The sequence below is a fragment of the Pelecanus crispus genome, chromosome 10 (assembly GCF_030463565.1).
Source record: "Pelecanus crispus isolate bPelCri1 chromosome 10, bPelCri1.pri, whole genome shotgun sequence".
In the NCBI taxonomy this organism is placed as follows: Eukaryota; Metazoa; Chordata; class Aves; order Pelecaniformes; family Pelecanidae; genus Pelecanus; species Pelecanus crispus.
This window is the reverse complement of record NC_134652.1, coordinates 33867968-33886379: the sequence shown is the minus strand read 5'-3', so window position 1 is coordinate 33886379 and position 18412 is coordinate 33867968. Positions and strand designations below refer to the sequence as shown.

Here is an 18412-nt window from a genome sequence, read left to right as displayed (position 1 = left end):
TTTCGTGAAGCACTATACTGTCACTATAGCTATCTTCTACATTTTGTTGACAATGGTTTTATCAATCATGTAGAACATAAATATCATTTGTAGTAGTTTAGTTAATATATCAATGTAAAGTAATGGTACTGGTCTCACTGTGAGTAAAGGTAGTGGAATCTGGCTATTTGGAAGTTAATTAGCATGTCTGTCAAAAATACTAATCTATTAGTAATTGAGGATGGGTTGATTTTAAAAATTATGAATTATTGTCTTGTTAGATGACAGTGGAGCTTTAGATTTCTTTGAAAAAATCCCAGTGTAAATCCTTGTACACATATATGCACATGGATATTTTATTTAAAAATTTAACTGAAGTCCCCTTGTGTTACTTCTTAGGAGCTTTGCTCTGTGGAGTTTTTATGTTTAAGCCTTAGTTTCAAAAGCTCAACTTTTCTTCTGAGGATGAAGGAACGTCAGGAACACAGTGACATCATCCTCTTTTAGTAGTTAACATTTGTAGCTATAAAAATGTTGTATGTGGAATCTCTACCTCCAACTCTTGTTACGGTCACAATTTCTGGTCATAATACGAAGAGTAGACAGTGTAGAAGAGGAGTACAAGTTCTAGCAAGACTGCATTGCTTACATAAATACGGAATGTTCTTCGCTACTTATAATGGCTTTTGAGTAACCAGAAATAAATTGCTGGCTGGAGATACTGAGCAGCAGGGCCAGCCTCTGCCCTGTTGAGCCATGGGGGACAGTACGCAGTAACTCAGTGGGCCCCATGAGGCCTCTCATGAACAATCTCAGGTAGGCCTGGGTAATGCGTTCAATATATGTAATCTATTTCAATGAATACATCCAGGAAGTTAGGTCCTAATTCTTTATGTTGTCATCCTATTATCTGTTAGTATTGTAATGTAAACGACTAATTTAATAATGCTTTACATTTTACAAGCAGGAGGAGGAAGACTCAGATGAAGACCACTGTCAAAGCAGCCATGACTTATCATCTGGGCCAGTATCTTGCCTCCCTGTCGATGAGCACCTGTGTTACTCTCAGGAGGAGAGTGAGCCTGCATATGTTTCGCCTCTGGACGAAAAGAAAGTTTTCAGGCAAACAGCCTTGTCTATGTCCAATTTACATGAGGCAACAATGTAAGTTCTGCCTTTTTTTTTACTCTGAATGTTTTGAAATATTTCATGTAGCCTTTGGAAGTGAAACATGATCCATACTTATTGCATGGGAATATTCTATACCAAAGAAGTGAGTCAGTGTTTTGTTATGGAAGAAAAGAGGCAGAAGAGAGTTGTTGTTTGGGCAGCGTAGCTGTGGTTTGCGCTATTTATTCAAACAACTTTGTGCTAAGTCCATGAAGAGAAAGGTGAAGGAATATAAGCGGATAGGACAAATAACTACATATACAGAGGGGTAGATGCAACGTAATGGCACAGTAAAGATATGTGGACCTACCTATAACTGCTGCAAAATTTTCTGCTATATAACTACTTATGTTCTTACAAAGCAGTCAGAAAACAGAACACAGTTTGGCCAAGCAGGATAGTCTGCTCCTCTGTGTGTGTGTACTGGGATTGACTGAGCGATGTAAAAAATGCCAGAGACACGAGGCACACAAACAGTGAGAGGTGAGCTGAGTGAAGGCTCACGCAATACATGGCCACTGAATGTGCATAAAATCAATTTCATCCTTGCATAAGAGTAGTTACTAGTGTCTGGCTGCCCAGAAAACTTAACATCACCCTCCTCGCCTCCGTTATAAAACCAAAATAAAGCCCTCCTTCTGATGTGGAGTTAAGACTTTCAGGTTGCACAAGACAACAGATCTCTAGATGCACATGGCTGTTATCACTTAGCCCTGAAACTTGTTAAAGATGCTATCCAGGAACAGATGTGTTCTCATAGCTTATGGGATGGTGTCTTTTTTTTGGGAGCACTTAGATGCATAAATGAAGTTGACTAGGCACTACCAAAATTGAGAGTAAATAAAAATATCTTGGAGTTGTGTGGTTTTGGTTGTTTTTTTTTTTTTTTTCTATGTAACTCAACTATGCATACAACAGTTTGCTCACAAATGCTGTGAAGATACTTCTGTGCATTTTGTTATTATGGAGAGAAAAAAAAACCAAACAAACACACACACCAACCAGCTCCATATGTCACAGTAGAAATCTTTTGCTGCTTAAAAACCTTATTCTCCAAATGTGGCCTGCAGAAACACTGATTGTGCATACCACTGCATTTCCACTGCATCACAGTAATGTTTGGTAACAGCTGCTTTTAAGAATACAGCTTGGATGTTGACTTTTATTAATTCAGTTACAGAGATGCAAAGCATTTCTTGTGAGATGCCGAGCCCTGTCAACTCCATTAATTCCACACAGACTTAAGACCACTAGCAAGACTCAATCCTGAAAGCTTTTTCCTCCCATGTTGTCCATAGAGTCTCTGCCTTCACTTTATTAGAACACTGAGACTACTGGTAAAAAGGGGAGGGGCACAACTGTTTCTCACATGATAGTACAGCCAGTTCTACCCATAGTTGGAGGGATGTGGTGGAACATCTTGGGGCACTGAGATCAGTTCCTGCCGTGGCCCATAGCAGCAGGCTGCTTCTTGCCCAAAGCCACAGCTTTTACGCTACTTCCAAGCAAATGGGGAGTTTCATGTTCTCGTCTCTGTTTTACAGGCCTGTTCTGCTTGAACACCTCAGAGAAACAAGAGCAGATAAGAAGAGGCTTCGCAAAGCTCTGAGAGAGTTTGAGGAACAATTCTATAAACAGACAGGAAGGTAAATAACCACCTCAGCAGAAGCCCTCTCCTTCTCCCCTTTGGGCTCCTAGGCAGACGTGTTTGGTTCTGCTAGGGTGGGCACTCTTAGGTGAGCAGGCCAAAGGAGCTGCAGCTAGGGACTGCCATGGAGGTGTCTGGTCTCTGTGGAGGTGTCCATCTCCCTGCTTAGTTCCTCTGGGATGTGGGCATCCCTTCCCTAAGGACGGTCTGGAGCTGGGGATCCTCCAGGACGTGCCTGCAATGGGTACAAACCCCACCTCAGCACAGGATCTTTCCTGAGCTGATGGCAGGCCGCTAAAGTGTCTTTCTGAGGTTGTAAATCTGCAGGGATTGCTCTTGGCAGTTCGGCCATTTTTAAGAGGACAGATTTAAGAACAGAAGCCACTGTTTTCTTTCACCCATAGCTGAATACTGGCTACTTTTCCACTCTTTGTTTATCCTCCTCCCTTCATCCAGCAAACTTGTCTGCTGAAAACTGCAGGGGATGTGGGCATGTAGTATTCTTGTAACAGTTTTCAAAGCACTATGTAATAACTTCTCTGCGTATTTGAGAATGAAGTACTTACTTATGCTTACATGGCTGACAAGAAAGAAAATTGCCTGGTATATGAAAATTCAGTATTTTAAATACTATTAGTTCATTTCTATTAGAGCTTTTTGGTCCTGTCAAATTATGTCTAATCACCTACAGTTAGGGGGGAAGAAAAAAAAAAAAACAAAACACCAAACCAAAAAACCCCAACCCACTCCTCATTAGTTGTTGCATAATTAATTTTAAAGACTCTTTCTCCTCTTACTCATAAAAGTGATGGCACTTTTATTTGCTTTTCATAGGAGTCCTCAAAAAGAAGATCGGGTGTCAATGGCCGAGGAATACTCCGAATACAAGCACACAAAAGCCAAAATCAGGCTCTTGGAGGTTCTCATCAGTAAGCATGATATTTCCAAAACAATCTGAAGCAAATGCAATACCATCATATTGTTTTCTAGCAAAAAAAACCACGCAAACAAATAAGTAATGAAAAAGAGGAAGTAATTTTACAGGTCTTGGTCTGCTGCACAATTATTTGACACGCTGAGATTTTTTTTTTTTTGATGCACTTTACCAATTATACTAGCTAGGACGAGAGAGGACAGCAATATGCAAGAATATTAAGCACGGGTGAGTGGACTATAGTATATATTTTTTTTCCTTTTGAAAAAGCCTTGAAGTGCGCTGTGAGAATGTTAGAAATTAAAAAGACACTGAAGTATTGTAGATCCTCAGTTTGACCTGCTCTTCGTTTTCAAAAGTGTGAGGAAACGCTCTCCAGGTTTTTAGTACATCTTAGTATGTGATAATTTACCCCCACATTTCTTTCCAGAATTAACATGCACTATGATTAACTATTAATGTCAGTTGCCAATGTGCTGATTTACTAGATTAAAAGAAACATGAGCTTAAAACAAATGCAGGAAAAACTCATACTCTGTCTTTCAAGACAGTGTTGCCATTCAATTCCAGTAGCATCAAAGAAAGGTGCATACAAAGCACCAGTGCCAGGATTTGGTCTAAAATTCTGGGAGTAGAGCAAAGTGATGCTGCCTATGCCAAAAAAGAAGGATGGAACATGACTGCCAAATGGAACTATTTTTTTTTTTTTTTTTTTAGAAATAAGAGAAAGTGTTTGGTAAAATGAAACAGATACAGTTTACTGGGAAGAGATAAAACAAATGTACTGGCTGCTGTCCTTTTCACTATGGTTCGCAGGACCTTGCTCATGGTACTTAAAATTCAGTAAAGAGATCAACTACATGCTAATTTTTAGTTCTGTATTAAACGTCACACTTTATTTTGCCTGACGCTACAACATTTGCTTTTCTAACTACCAAAGCTCGTTTAGACGCATGCACTTTGTAAAATGGCAGAGTATTTCTTGTGTTATAAATTGCCAGAGAGATATATATCTATATTAAAACAAGACTAGATTATTGCATTATGCTAAGATATTTTGGATAAAGTACATGGTATATAATTGAGTGTCACAGTTATCTGATAAGGAACGCTAGACTTCTTGTTTACTAAAAAATAAGATTATAAAAAGATATTTTTCCATTGGAATTATGCATCTTTCTTAACTTTCAGAGCACCACACTTTGTAATATTAAGGAGATTTTTTTTCACTATTTGTGATAGCCCATTTGTGTGACAAGTGTACTATAAACAGAAGGATTGTCGGTGGGTTTTGTATGAGAAATGAAAAGCAGGGATTCTGGGAAATACCTAGGCCCAGATAAAAAGGAAGGAAGAATTAAAAAAAAAAAAAATTAAAAAAGGGACTTGAATAAGTTGCATCATGTTTAGTGTTTTGCTTTAACTGTCATTTTGTATTGACCACATAATATAAGCAACTTGTTTTCTATCTTAGGAAGAAGATTTTTATTTTATAAAGCCTATTATGTCCCAACCATGTTTGTATTTATATTGTATGTAATGGCTCAGCATGATTTTGAAGACGTACACATTTTTGAGTAGTTTGGAGGAAAAAGTATGAACACTAAAAAAGGAATTTTTTATTTCTCAGAGGTTTGTTGTTTCAGTGTACTGACTTAATAATTTATAACTTAACTTTTATGAATCAGAAATGGTCTCCTTCGTAAATCTGTTTTAATTAAAGTCATCTAGAGCAACAGGAACAGATACAGAGCTATTTGAAGTTTACAAACTACATCTTTGATAAGGGAAAATGATTTCATGACATATGTATACAATTGATATTAAAATGTAATCTATATATTCTATATGATTGTATAATATTTTATACAACAGTACAAATAAAATATTTTTCTATTATATTTATTATGTCGAGACACAGTTTCTGTTTTCAGTTAGCTAATATAAATAACATAAATAACACCATCAAACAACACGTTGGAAGTGCTGACATTTCTAGGCTCTGAAATTTAAATCATGCTGCAATTACAACCTTTCATGCTGTTTGGAGTTATCCCAGTATTTGTTCAGTAGTTAAAATGAATGCATATTTAAACACCATTTATAAGCTGTTATTTTTATTTTGCTAAAGCAGTTTATATAGGATTTTGTTATGTTTGGCAAGAAACAGAAAAAAAATTTTTGCAGCATCTAGGTATAAATGGTTGCCAGAAAGAAATCCAGGACTTCTAGTCATTTAAAGCATCGGGGGAACAGAAGGGACAGAGGGAGAGAAGAAATACTAAAGACGCTATTGGAGATTTTGAAGACTCGTGTTTGCTTTTGGTGACAGCGGCATGTGCATGCTTCTGACAAAAAGGTCTGACTATGGAAATGGGCAACAGAGGTTTGAAGGCTCCTAAGTAACGGGGGAAGTTTCAGCGTCCAACGCTGATATTGCAGGTCTTGCAGCTGGGATCTTTCTTTGCATTTGCAGTAGACAAGCTCATTAGTTGGTGACCAGTAATTTCTGCGACTGTGCCGAGGGAGAGATCCACAGGATCAGTGTAAATTACTTCCAAAATAACATCCTGGGCATGATGGTAAACCATGACACCGTCTTCTTCATCGCAGGTCAGAAATTTATTATCTTTTATATTTAGTTGAGGAAGGCGCTGCTTACAGAATTCGTCTCCTGGTGATCCAACAGGGGCGATAACGAGAATGACGTAGTGGTAGGCTGTGTACATGCAGTAGAAGTCTCCAAAGTACAAGTTAGTATTTGGGTTGAAGAGTTTTTCAGCTGCAATCTCAAACCTGTATCTTCCATAAGGTGAATCTTGTGGTGGCTTCCCAGTGTTAAACTCAGTGTTGCAGCTAAAGAAGATGCCTTCCAGCTTCCCGCTGATCGGAGAGCCATGGCTGCCACTGTTATCCTTAACAGAGGGCTGCATAGCATTCCCGTGATGCTCTCTACAAATGAATGACTGGTATTGTTTATTTTGTAACGCATGTTAAGGAAAAAGTGGAAAGTTAGGATGTCATGCTGTTTGGTAACAGTACTGAAGGGACACAAAGGAAAAATCATTAAACTGAAAACTGGGGTTAGGGGCACGATCTTAGGACCAAGAAAATCAAGCGACGCCAGACCCAGAGAGAGCTAGAATAACTCCTGCTCAAGGGGAAAATCTGCTTTTCCAGTCTGGCTTCTCTGTCAGCTGGGAGCTGCGTGGGTATTATATGCAGGCAAAGAATAGCACAAACAAAAAAGCCCCCAAACCACCAATATCTTTAATTAGCTGATTTGTTCAGCCTTCCACTACAATTCTAACAATAAACACATTTTAGTTCAATCACATGTTGAAAATTGCAAGTCAGTCTCAATATGCTGAATATACTGTTTGTTAATACATATTTTTAGCATAGGCAGAATATACATCGTGTAGTAAACTGCCAGCAAAAGTTATTTCTAAACAATGTTTTTTAGAGAGCTTTTAGGAAGGAATGTACTGCCTGCCAGAGTTTTTTTTCCCCAAATGATAATTTCAGGTCTAATTTGTCTACTGCTGACTTCAATCAGAGCAGAGCTGGGCACAGAGTATTAAGCAATTTGGTTAGTTTCCACTTTGGTTGGTATCCAGCTTCTGCAGTCACTAGTCCTAAGGGGAAAAAATGTACAAGACTAACTCTTTTTTTTTTGCAAGCTGAGCTCAATTTGGTTCCAGTGAAAAGAAACGTTCAGTGTAACAAGTGAATTTTTAAAACCCTAAATCCCAAATTGCACTGAGCAACACTAGGCTGCTAAATTTAGGAGAACAGTCCAAAACACCCCATCTAATCCTCCTTAGCACCTGAGCTTTTATGTATAGCAGGACGTTCCCCACAACTTGTGCCCCACACCTCTCTGGAAGCGCCATAGTGACAGCTTTGGCGCGCTCTGCACCTGCAACACCGTGATACCAGAAAGGGAAACATTCCTTTTTCTAAGTCAGTCAGTCCTGCCAAACACCAGATTTACTAGCCCCCCCCCCCCCCCCCCCCCCCGCTTAGAAAATGCCTTTACAGACATTGACAGATTAAAAACGCATGAGGCTACAGGGCTGGAGAGTCTTACATCTCCCTCTTGCTTTACTTTTACTCTTTTTTCTTTTTTTTCCTTCTTTCCTTATTTTTTTTGAGGAGAGGGGAAACTAGCCAAGATAGACTGTTCTCTCTCTGCTTTTAACTTGCAACAGCTCCAGGTAAAATGGTGCTGTGTGGGAGAAGGTTTTACTTGGTTAAAGCAGGAGGTAGCAGTCAAAGCAAACAAATTCAGTGTATACATAGAAAACAGCTCTAAATCAACTCGGTAATGTCTCCAACTGTGATTTTTTCATTATTTCTAATCTCCTCAGCAGCATATCTTAATTTGACTCTAAGATAAATTTCAAAAGTTTTCTGGGCCATTCAAATACTACATAGTTATTGTCTCAAGCCCTATTTCACAAGACATTGATTGGGGTGGAGGGCTATTTTATGATTGAAGCGATTACGAGGGAGAAAAAAAATCAGCTTGAATAACCATCATCTCTGCAACCTGAAAAGCCAGGCTTCTCACAGTTCCATTTCTGTGGCAAGATACTGACATCCAGTGGCCAATTAAGCTAATTAGAGGTCACTCTTCCCGGGGATCTGAGCTGCTTTATGGCGCTCCCAGCCAAGGTAAGCAGCAGAGTGACATGAACACTGCTGACAAGCTCACACTTCAGACCCTACAGTTAGGGGTTGTTGCTTTAGCACTGTGACAGCTGCTTGTTTGCCAATGCTACTAGAGCTACTCTATAAGCTTTTCCAAGCTTCTTTACTAGTTATGACACCACAAAGGCCATTGGCAGGCATGGCATGACAAGGACTTTTTCCTAAAAGGAAGCATGCCGTTAGGGTTTCTAACATAACATTCAGAAGGGTGCACTGTGGAAGGATAGGCTAGCCCTTGTGACCATATTAGTACATTTCTGTGAAAATGCAGAAAAGGTGACCATCAGGCAGTTACAGCTATTCTAGCTTCATACTGACCTGGTAAAACTCAGCTTTGTGTCTCTAACTCACTAACAGAAGGGAAAACAAACTAGGCTCTGTTTGTATCGAACCAAGGAAGAACATAACAGGAGGGAGGGGAATAAATGCAGTGCAATCAATTAGAGTCACATTTGGCAGAACAAGGCCAAAACCACAGCTATAAATGCACCTCAGCGGCAATTTTCAAAGCTCTGTGAACACAAAGGCAGGTGCACTATGATTGCACAGCTGAAAACAAAACTCTAGGAGATTCGGAACCACCAGGGCATTTCCCTTCCGTGGTATCTAGTCCAGGATGGCAGCAGAGATTTACGAGGTCCTCAAAGAGCCTCAACAACTGCAATTCACTCTCTACCTCCATTGAGTTTTGCAGCTTTGTCACTACGTGCAATAAAATAATTCTTCCAAAACACAGACGGGAAAGAGCAAACCCCATGCTCTGAAATATACCAGACACTCGTAGAATCCAGCAGATACTCACAACTACAAAGTGGGAATGTTTCAAGGGTGGTGGAGTCTTCTCTTTGGAGTTGGATTCCCTAGAGTATTTTTTTCTTTTCACCAGTTTTAAAAAAACTTTCAGTTCTAGACAGGTACCAGTGTGACACCCACATAAGACTGGAATTATGTGGCACAGCAGCAGCCCCATCTCTCAATGCATATTAAAGAAGCACAGTCAGTGGTGCCACCCTTCTGACACCGTGCTGAAACACATGTCGACACGCTGCTTACCTGTCATCCATGTTCTTCTAATGGTGGAAGGTTACCTCCGCATGGTGGCTGCTCCCGCTCAGTCAGTACATGAGCTTTGACTCCTTCTATTGAAAAGTCTTCTTTTCTATTGTAATGATGCTTCCGGTTGCATGTGCGAAGGCACACTGGGTGTCCAGCAGGAATACGGAACCTACCTCCAGCTATCCCATTTATCCATTCCAACTGAAGCACACTGTTGTAAAATTGTCTAAACACCGCTCCCCACCTCCCCACATGGTCTATAAATTAACATTCGGATTGGAGTGCCCCAATTACTACATTTGGGTGTAGAACTGGGGTGGTTGTATGTGCAGAGCAAATACTTGAAGCGGAAATCTTATATGCAGGCAAATACCTACGCACACGTAGACACTTTATTAATCAGGCTGGAGACCCTGTGAGCACTTCAGTTTCTGCTTCAAAACACAAACTTTTATTGCCTAATGGAAGTGCTGAGTTAAGCAAGGTGGAAGAAATGAGTTATATATTACTTTTTCCCTTCTTCTGAACTGGCAATAAAGCATACAGATGTTCTGCTCTAGCTTTAGCACAGCTGCCTCCGTTTACTTATCTTCATTACTCCCTTAATTTGCCAAACAATTTTGCATATGTTTACTTTCTTACCTCGTATAATCAAAGTATTCTTTGTGCTGATTCCGATAAAAAACAGACAGTTTAAGCATACGGCCTGCAATCACTTCAGCTTTTTCCAATAGCTGTGTTAGGTGAACTTTTGAATAATCTGGAAAGAAAAGACAATCTGCTAGTATGGGGGGGCAGGAAAAAACCACAATACTCTCCAAAAGCTACACAGATGCGCGGACTTACCATTGGGACCAGAGCCTCGGTAACGCTGAGCTGCACATCATGCAGCAGCTATACAGAAACTACATTGCCCAGCACCAGTTTCCAACAGTGGCAACAGACAAATGGCAGGAGCACGCATGTTTGATTCTCCCCACTCCTTTCCCCACAAATACTCTGCAAGCCTACAGCAACCCTCAGCTCAGGATTTCCTGTGTTAGAGCTGGTTTCCTTGTATTTGGGACTGCAGAGGAGCCAAGAACTGCCCTCTCTGGCTTACGCCATTTGATAACCTGTTTGCTACAACGTACCCAGCTGTGAGCCAATAATAATTCACATAACTAAAAAAGCTTGCTTAGGACCCAGCCTAAAGGGCATCTCTGCCAACATGGGATTCAGACAGTTCGCTTCAGCACTCAGCTTTCACACAGGCAAGCATGCTGGCCCTAGGTGATGAACATCCATAGGGAGAGACTTATAAATCAATGACAGGCTACACTGATCCTCGCGACAGGGTGTTGGTGGTGCTCAGGCTTTGCAGCACGCAGAGAAAGGAGAGCAGCAGAACACCTTAAGCAAGCTGTCTGTTAGGGAGCTGCCACTCTGTCTTTTCTCCATGGGTGCTAGTAGCCAGCAACAGGCACACAAGTGGCCCTGCTCCACGTCGGTTCACCAGTCTCCTTTCCTAGCCTGGGACAAGCACTGGTGCCAGGCACAGCACTTTGGGGCAGCTAAGCTATTGCGGAACAAAGGGGCACTCCAGCTGCCTCTCATTAACGCGCCAAACCTGAGCACATACAAAGCCTAAAGTTAGAATTCCAGTTTCCAGGTGAGACTATTATAACTCTACCAGCCTAGCTGGCACCAGTGGATGGCTAAGCCACTCAGGCAGCAAAGCTAGCGTTAATTGCATACGTCCTGTGGTGCGTGCTTCCTCAGCCGTATTACCTGCTGTGCAAAACTCGATGATTTCACTCCACTCAGAAACAACATAATCGCCATCAACTTGCTTTGATGCCGTCTGCACTGCTACTGTGTATTCTGTTCTTGGGCTCAAGAACCAGTGCCCGCGGACTGTCATAGGCAAAGGAACAGCTTTGGCCACCAGTTTAGTGGGTACATCCTGATGGGAACAAAGACAAAACAACACACAAGTCAGCAGCGCAACCAAACCAATCCACAACCCCTTCCTTCGTTGTTTTTGCAATGTAATCCCCAACCCCTGGCTCTTCTGTGCAACCCTTAGTTACTTTTCACAGTCCATTGGTGCAGGAAAGTTAGCACGGTGGCCAAGGACAATGGTCTAAGGCCTGCTCTAAGAGCTATGGTGATAACTTGCATGTATGCGTTTATTATTGGTTCCAAGTGACTACAGACTGATACTATTTTATATAGACCAAATAGATAATTCAGACTAGGGCCATTTGTGCTTAAGTATGCAAACAAAGACACACTACTGAGCACAAGGATATCTTAATTTAAGAGCTGCTTGTGCCCTCATTGCCATTGTTTTCTTTCAGTCAGTGTAACCAAACAAAATTCCTGCTGCTGTCAATCAGTCTATTTTGCTATATTGCTATTGACATCTTCCAAACCAAACTTCAACAGAGAAAATTAAACGCATTGCAGAGTAACTTTGTGTGCTTTACATATATCAAAATACCCTTATGTACAGGAAGGGCCAGAACAAGCCAAACATACAGCTAGATAGTTTGTGCCTGTCATTGCACCGCTTTTGCTTCCCACCCCGCCACCATTTCAGATACTCAGTTTCGCTCTTCCGGTGTATCGCACCATTGTGCAACAAAGAATAGCTGCCTGTTGTTGCTGAAATACCTAATTTCTACAGTACCAAAGACTGCAGCGCAGACCACCAAGGGGAAGAAAAAAGAACTGCTAGAACTGTGGGTGAAAGGACTCACGGTGGAGTTGAATGATTCTCTGCATGGTGTACCCAAGGAGCTATGACAGAGTGAGAGAGGTATTTACTCTTGAATATTTATCAGTAATCACAGAACAGTAAGCTGGCTGTCATGTGAAAAGTGGGCATTTTAGATAACATCCAAAGCGGTCCACCTATAAATACTAGCCCATAGTCATCCACCTATAAATACTAGCACGGTAGTCCCTTAAGGGAAAAAGAAATAGAAAAGAGACATTTTCTGTTCATGATCTGTAAGCAAGACCTGAAAGATTTTTTTTTTTGCTTGTCTTCTATTATGGAAAAATATCTTTCTTTTATTGTTTTTCTGTCAGCAAAAAATATTCTTCAGTTTCTATATTAAGAAACTGTAAAATTAGCAGCTTATGATATTACAAGAACTGAAATGTGATTGACTGATAATCAAGGGTGAGATTTTGTTGTCACAATTTCTTTTTTGCTAATTCTCCTTTAAATCCAATAACAGTTAGGAGAAAACTTTCTCTGTACAGGATTCAGTTGTGCACTCTGAAATATATATAATATATAAAATGTAGAGAAAAATTACAAGGAAAAAATAAAAAGAAACCCTGAATGGCATTTAAAGCTACCACCCTGGAACTATATTGCAGAGGCATCCCACTGGACTGAATTTGCTTCTTCTAATGCAGTCAGCAGCTGCTACAGTTACAACCATTAGTCTTTCTGTCATCTTTTCTTTGGCTATGGTAAAAACTGCCTCCACCTGGGTCAGGTCTCTGTGCCCACAACCCGGTGGTGGTTTTTGCCCCCATTAATTTTGTCAGTTTTCTTGTAACATTAAAAGCCTCATTGCCCCCATGCGTCAAAGCCTTACCTTCCAGCTGTGTATCAGGAAACTCTTCTAACTGTATCAATAAAGGGGCAAACTACCTAAAACCACATTAAATAAAGGGTTTTATCTCTTGCACAGCTGGGAAGGAGGGACAGGTATGATGCTTTTCATAACTCTAATCTGTTGTTCTTTTTCTAAGCAAACACTTTTTTTTCTTTCCTTTTTTTTTTAAGGTCGCTATACTGACCTCAGGAAAAAAATGTTCAAACGTTCATGTTGAAATTTGTCTGGGGATTTTCCATTTCTTCCTTTCATCTCTTTTCTGCTCAGCTCTCATTCCTGGCTGAGCCTCCAAAGAAGTGCAAAGGAGGTTATATGCCAGCTCAAGGACAGCCAGGATTCTGGAGTGGCAGATGGCTGCTCCAGCACCAGCACCCACCAGACAACTCTAAAGGTATCTAGACGGCAATAATTTCCAAGAACAACCTAGAAGCACTGAATAACTAAGCAGCAAGGTATAAGCGTCACACTACCTCTCCCCTTTTTGGGAAAAGATGCCTGCTTTGCAGACCCTTTTCATTGCCAAAGCAGCAGCTTTCAGTTTTCAGCTTTCTCCCATTTCGTCTTATCCTTCCCTTTGCCAGGTCTGCTTGTAGGAAGCATTGTGGAAACTCAGCACACCCAGGTTCTAGTCTTAGTTTTGCTACATATCTGAGCTTAATTTCCTATTACATGGGAATAATCATACTTCCATATCTTAAAAAGGGGGGGAGGTATGCACTTTACGTTGAGAAAAAGACAAAGTCTTATTAGAATTCTAGTCTTTCAATACTACTACCAATACAAACCTCCTCCTTTCACAGATATGATGATAATAGTCACAAATAATACAACTATATGCACCCTAAATATGCTGAATATACTTTGTATAATTTGCCGACAGAAAAAGTATTGAAAGGATGAATCATTCACGTATGCTCTCCCAGGTACACAAGGAAACAAACAGCCCCCTTTCCTGAGTGCCCTGGTTTCAGCTGGGATAGAGTTCATTTTCTTCCTAGCAGCAGGCATAGTGCTCTGTTTTGGATTTAGTAGGAGAAGAATGTTGATAACACACTGATGTTTTAGTTGTTGCTAAGTACTGCTTATGCTAGTCAAGGACTTGTCAGCTTCCCATGCTCTGCCAGGTACACAAGAAACTGGGAGGGGGCACAGCCAGAATAGTTGATCCAAACTGCCCAAAGGGCTATTCCATACCATATGGCGTCATGCTCAGTATAGAAACTGGGAGGGGGTTGGCCGGGGAGCAGCAAGCGCTGCTCGGGAGCTGTCTGGGTATTGGTCGGTGGGTGGTGAGCAATTGCATTGTGCATCACTTGCTTTGTATATTGTTATTATTATTATCATTACTATTTTCCTTTATTTCAATTATTAAACTGTTCTTATCTCAACCCAGGAGTGTTTCTCACTCTCACTCCTCCAATTCTCTCCCCCATCCCATCGGGGTAGGGGGAGTGAGCGAGCAGCTGCGTGGTGCTTAGTTGCTGGCTGGGGCTAAACCACAACACTGAGGTACAGCATCTATCTATCAGGTTAATCAGTTTATATCCCAAGTCACTTGCTGACAACCATGTGAGCAAACTGTGACTTTACATTAACTCCTGCAAGTTAGAAAATAGTTTAAGCTGGTCATCTGGGCTCACCACCTGTGAGAGAGACCGGCACTTGCAGTGATTTACCCTGCCCGTAAGCTAAGCAAGGATGATTTTTTTCCCCTGAAGATGCCTGTCTCCTTCCACAGCCTGACTGCTGGATGCCTCCTGAGAGTAAGTCCCAATGCTCTTTTTTATAACTAAGTGGAAGGGCTCACTCTTTTCTTTCTAAGAAGCTCTGCTAGGAGAAGGGGCTGTGCTCTGGCACAGATAGTTAGAGTATTCAGTCTGTGCAGTTCTCTTGCCCACCCTGTCTGCTGTCTGGATTTCCATCATTCTGGCCAGGGAAAAAAACAAACAAAAAACAAAAAAAGTTTTACCAAGTTACTAACACAATTAGTACCAAGAAATTTTAAGTTAGTTCTGACAAGACATCCAACTTATTCATCATTTTAACTGATAGACTTTAGTCTCCTGTTCTCACAAAACCAATTACCTCTCTCCTTTCACTAAACACTTCATCACAGTAAAAAGCTAGGGAATCGCTGAGAAAAACAATCTAATGGATTATCTTTATTACACTACCAATATCCTTTTTTTTTTCTCTCTCCATTTTAACACTAGTCTCATCACTGTGATACAGATTTTGAAGTGTATATAGTGTTTGAGCTGCTAGGATGACCCTTCCTTTTACAAAAAGAAATTTTACAACTTTACATTTACACCAGTTTGCACATGAATGAAAAAACGTGTAGATTAATAAAATGAAAGAAATTAAAAAGAATCCATCCCAGTAAGCATTTATATTAGAAGGTGTATTTATTCCTGCAGTATAAAATGGGAATTCAAATTCAAAGGCTGTCTGTCCAAAAGTAATAACAGTAAGAAAAAAAACAAACATACCTTACTTTATTTGCTATTACAATTAAAAATGGGTCATAATAAAGGCCTATTATAACATTAAATTTGGTAATGCTTAGCATGCTGTTCCTAGCAATGCCAACATCTTGGCCAAATGTGTAAAATTCTCAATTTCAAGCACTAGTAAGTGATTTTTCATTATACTTAATGCATACGTTACTTCCAACCACATTAAAAAGAGAAAGTCAAATAAGCAAACATGAACATTATATACCTGCTTTTAACAGAAGTCACAGGAAAAATACTCTCACAATAAAAAGGCTCAGAGAAATTGGTGGAAATATTTCCTGGTTATCCCATTTGCTTCTAAACCAATAGCAATTTAGGCATTGATAGAATTACAGCTCTCGTATTTGTCTGGATGGTTATTTGTGCCTTGGCAAACCTTTTCTTTTAGAGATGTTGCCAACATTGTTTTTAAATTTGCAGATGATTGTGTTGTTTAATCTTCTCATTCCATGTTTCTCTAGACATCTCAGTATTTCAACTATTCTGAGGTCAAAGCAAATTTTGCTGGATTTGATAAGTACAGATTCTGCAATGCATCCAATATGACCGTGCATCAGTGGCTTGAGGAAAGAGGCCAGATGAATATTCAGGTCACAGCGCTGAGTGCTGCAAACTAAAATTGCTGGAAGCCTTCCTAGAAATGCATTTGAATTTGTGACTCTTCTGTTGAAATGACATGTGTTGCTCTCATGAGTCTGTCACTGAACAAGGACAGGCACAGAATACATAAATTGTTTAAATAATGATTAAGAACTAGTCAGGAATAAAAATACCTGTCTTGCAATACATTGTACAGGTTCCAAAACTGTTTTCAAATGAAATAGAAAAGGTAATGTTCAGTTCTCTATGAAACAAATGTATTTGGGTGTACACACACATAGGCTAGAGACGGAGAGGGTATTCTGAGTAAAAAAAAAAGTGAATCAGATTAATCAAAACCCACCTTTGCTGGATGTCCAATACCTGTTTCCCATGGTCTGGCTTTGAAAGGTTAATAAAACACTGAGATTCATATATTTAAAATCAAGTATTTATACCTTGATTTTTAAATGAAGATTACCTTGTGTTTAAATTTGTTGGAATTCTTGTTTTCTTTCTTGTTGAGATCGATGAAGTAATGAGTAATGCGGTCCTTGGATTTAGAATCCATGTCCCAAGAAATCTTGAAGGAATCACACGTGATGTTACTTATTTTGATGTTGTGTGGGACTGGAAGTTCCTCCATCTCTGCAATCCCACTATCTTGTGATTTATTCCCTGTGTAAAAAACAAGCATGATTCGTTCGGTTAAGACCTATTAGATGTCCATTTTCTGTGTGCCGATACAATCACATCTCTGAAGAGCCTTTCACAAAGTCTCATAGGTGGTAATCAGAAGCAACTACGAGGTACAATTATGCAAGTCTCAATGTCAGTGATGGGAAATATTGGAAAGGGATGAAATTCCTCACATGAATAAGCACTAATAACATGTAAGCAGGCTGCATAGACTGGCTAGTATCACAGCTGTGTGCAGTTGCAGTTTGAGAATAAGAAACATCTGAAGCTATCTGGTGCTACAATGTTTAGTTAAGATGCCAGCAACATCCACAGTTAACATAGTGGCCCTATCCATACCTGTCAGTGAAATAAATACAAACAGAAATCATATTAATCCTAAACGTATTTTTCAAGCACAAAGTAAAACCAATCTCTTCAAGGTTTATAGATGGTGTATGTATATACACATATATAAAATACTGTCTTCTTCACAATGAAACATTTAACAGTGATCACTTTGTTGAGCCACCATAAAAGGGGCATACGTACCAATTTCATTTTCTGGTCTTTTTTCTCTCTATTCTATTTGCCCAGCTGAGACCGTGCAGTTTTCTTGGGAAGTTTTTTTCTAATTTCTCTAAGTGCATATGGTAGATGAAGAAATGACCATTAACCCCCAAAAGCATCACAGGTTCTAAAATTAGGTCTTCCTTTAGTTCCCAAGGCAACCTTGTAGTAAAGCATTCCGTGAGTGTTAAAACTCAGAAACACCAGGTGATCTTGCACTACATAAGACACAAGTCAAAAGTGAACAAACAAAAAAAAAAAGCAGAACGATGAGAAAAATGGATGGGTAAAAAGGAAAAAATAGAGATGACGTAAGAGAAGGAGTAAAGAAACAGAGCATAAAAAATAATAATCATACATAGATAAGAATAGGAAGAAACAAAGGAGAAAAACAAGGCTAATGTCTGTGTAAGAAGGAGAAGAAAGCTCCCAAATTCTGTCCAGATGAGGAAGATAGGAAGCCCATGCAGAGATGGGAGGCAACACATTGTCAGAATTATTTTTAGTCACATCTAATTATAGAAAAAGGTAGTATTTATACTTCCATCATAACTGATAAAAAACTGGACACAGAAGGTGAGACTAGTCAGTAATAACAACAAAAATTTGACTTGGAAAACATTAGGGACATTTCAACCTTTCAACGTACGCTGTCAAAGGATTATACCAACACCTCAATGCAGGAATATTAAGGTTGGCCTGATTGTTCAAATTCTCCTCATGGATATCTGAAATTCAATCACAGAGTCTGTGAAATCCAGCTAGTATTCTGAATAAAGTAATTTTACTGATGAGTTCAAGAACCAATAATAACACTTTTCTATTTTTGTTCCATTTCATGCATTTACAGATAGACAACAGGTTGTCCATTCTTCAAACATCCTATTGCTTTTTTTTTTTTTCCTTTTCAACTAATATCAAAGTCAGATGGTGGATAGTCTTG

At 39.8% G+C, this 18412-nt stretch overlaps 2 protein-coding genes across 3 annotated transcripts in view; one reads left to right on the top strand and one right to left on the bottom strand.

The window, feature by feature from the left end:
- FAM13C (family with sequence similarity 13 member C) overlaps positions 1-3755 on the top strand; it is a 54269-nt gene extending 50514 nt beyond the window's left edge. The window contains exons 10-12 of the mRNA XM_009489247.2: positions 944-1143; positions 2694-2795; positions 3632-3755. Coding sequence (XP_009487522.1) covers positions 944-1143; positions 2694-2795; positions 3632-3755 — 426 coding nt within the window. The remainder of the gene's footprint in view (positions 1-943; positions 1144-2693; positions 2796-3631) is intronic.
- A 2393-nt stretch (positions 3756-6148) lies between these two features.
- PHYHIPL (phytanoyl-CoA 2-hydroxylase interacting protein like) overlaps positions 6149-18412 on the bottom strand; it is a 67324-nt gene continuing 55060 nt past the window's right edge. For both annotated transcript variants that reach the window (XM_075717645.1, XM_075717644.1), the window contains exons 2-5: positions 16703-16899; positions 11274-11448; positions 10146-10263; positions 6149-6683 (exon numbers count right to left, since the gene is read on the bottom strand). In XM_075717645.1, coding sequence (XP_075573760.1) covers positions 6149-6683; positions 10146-10263; positions 11274-11448; positions 16703-16899 — 1025 coding nt within the window. The remainder of the gene's footprint in view (positions 6684-10145; positions 10264-11273; positions 11449-16702; positions 16900-18412) is intronic.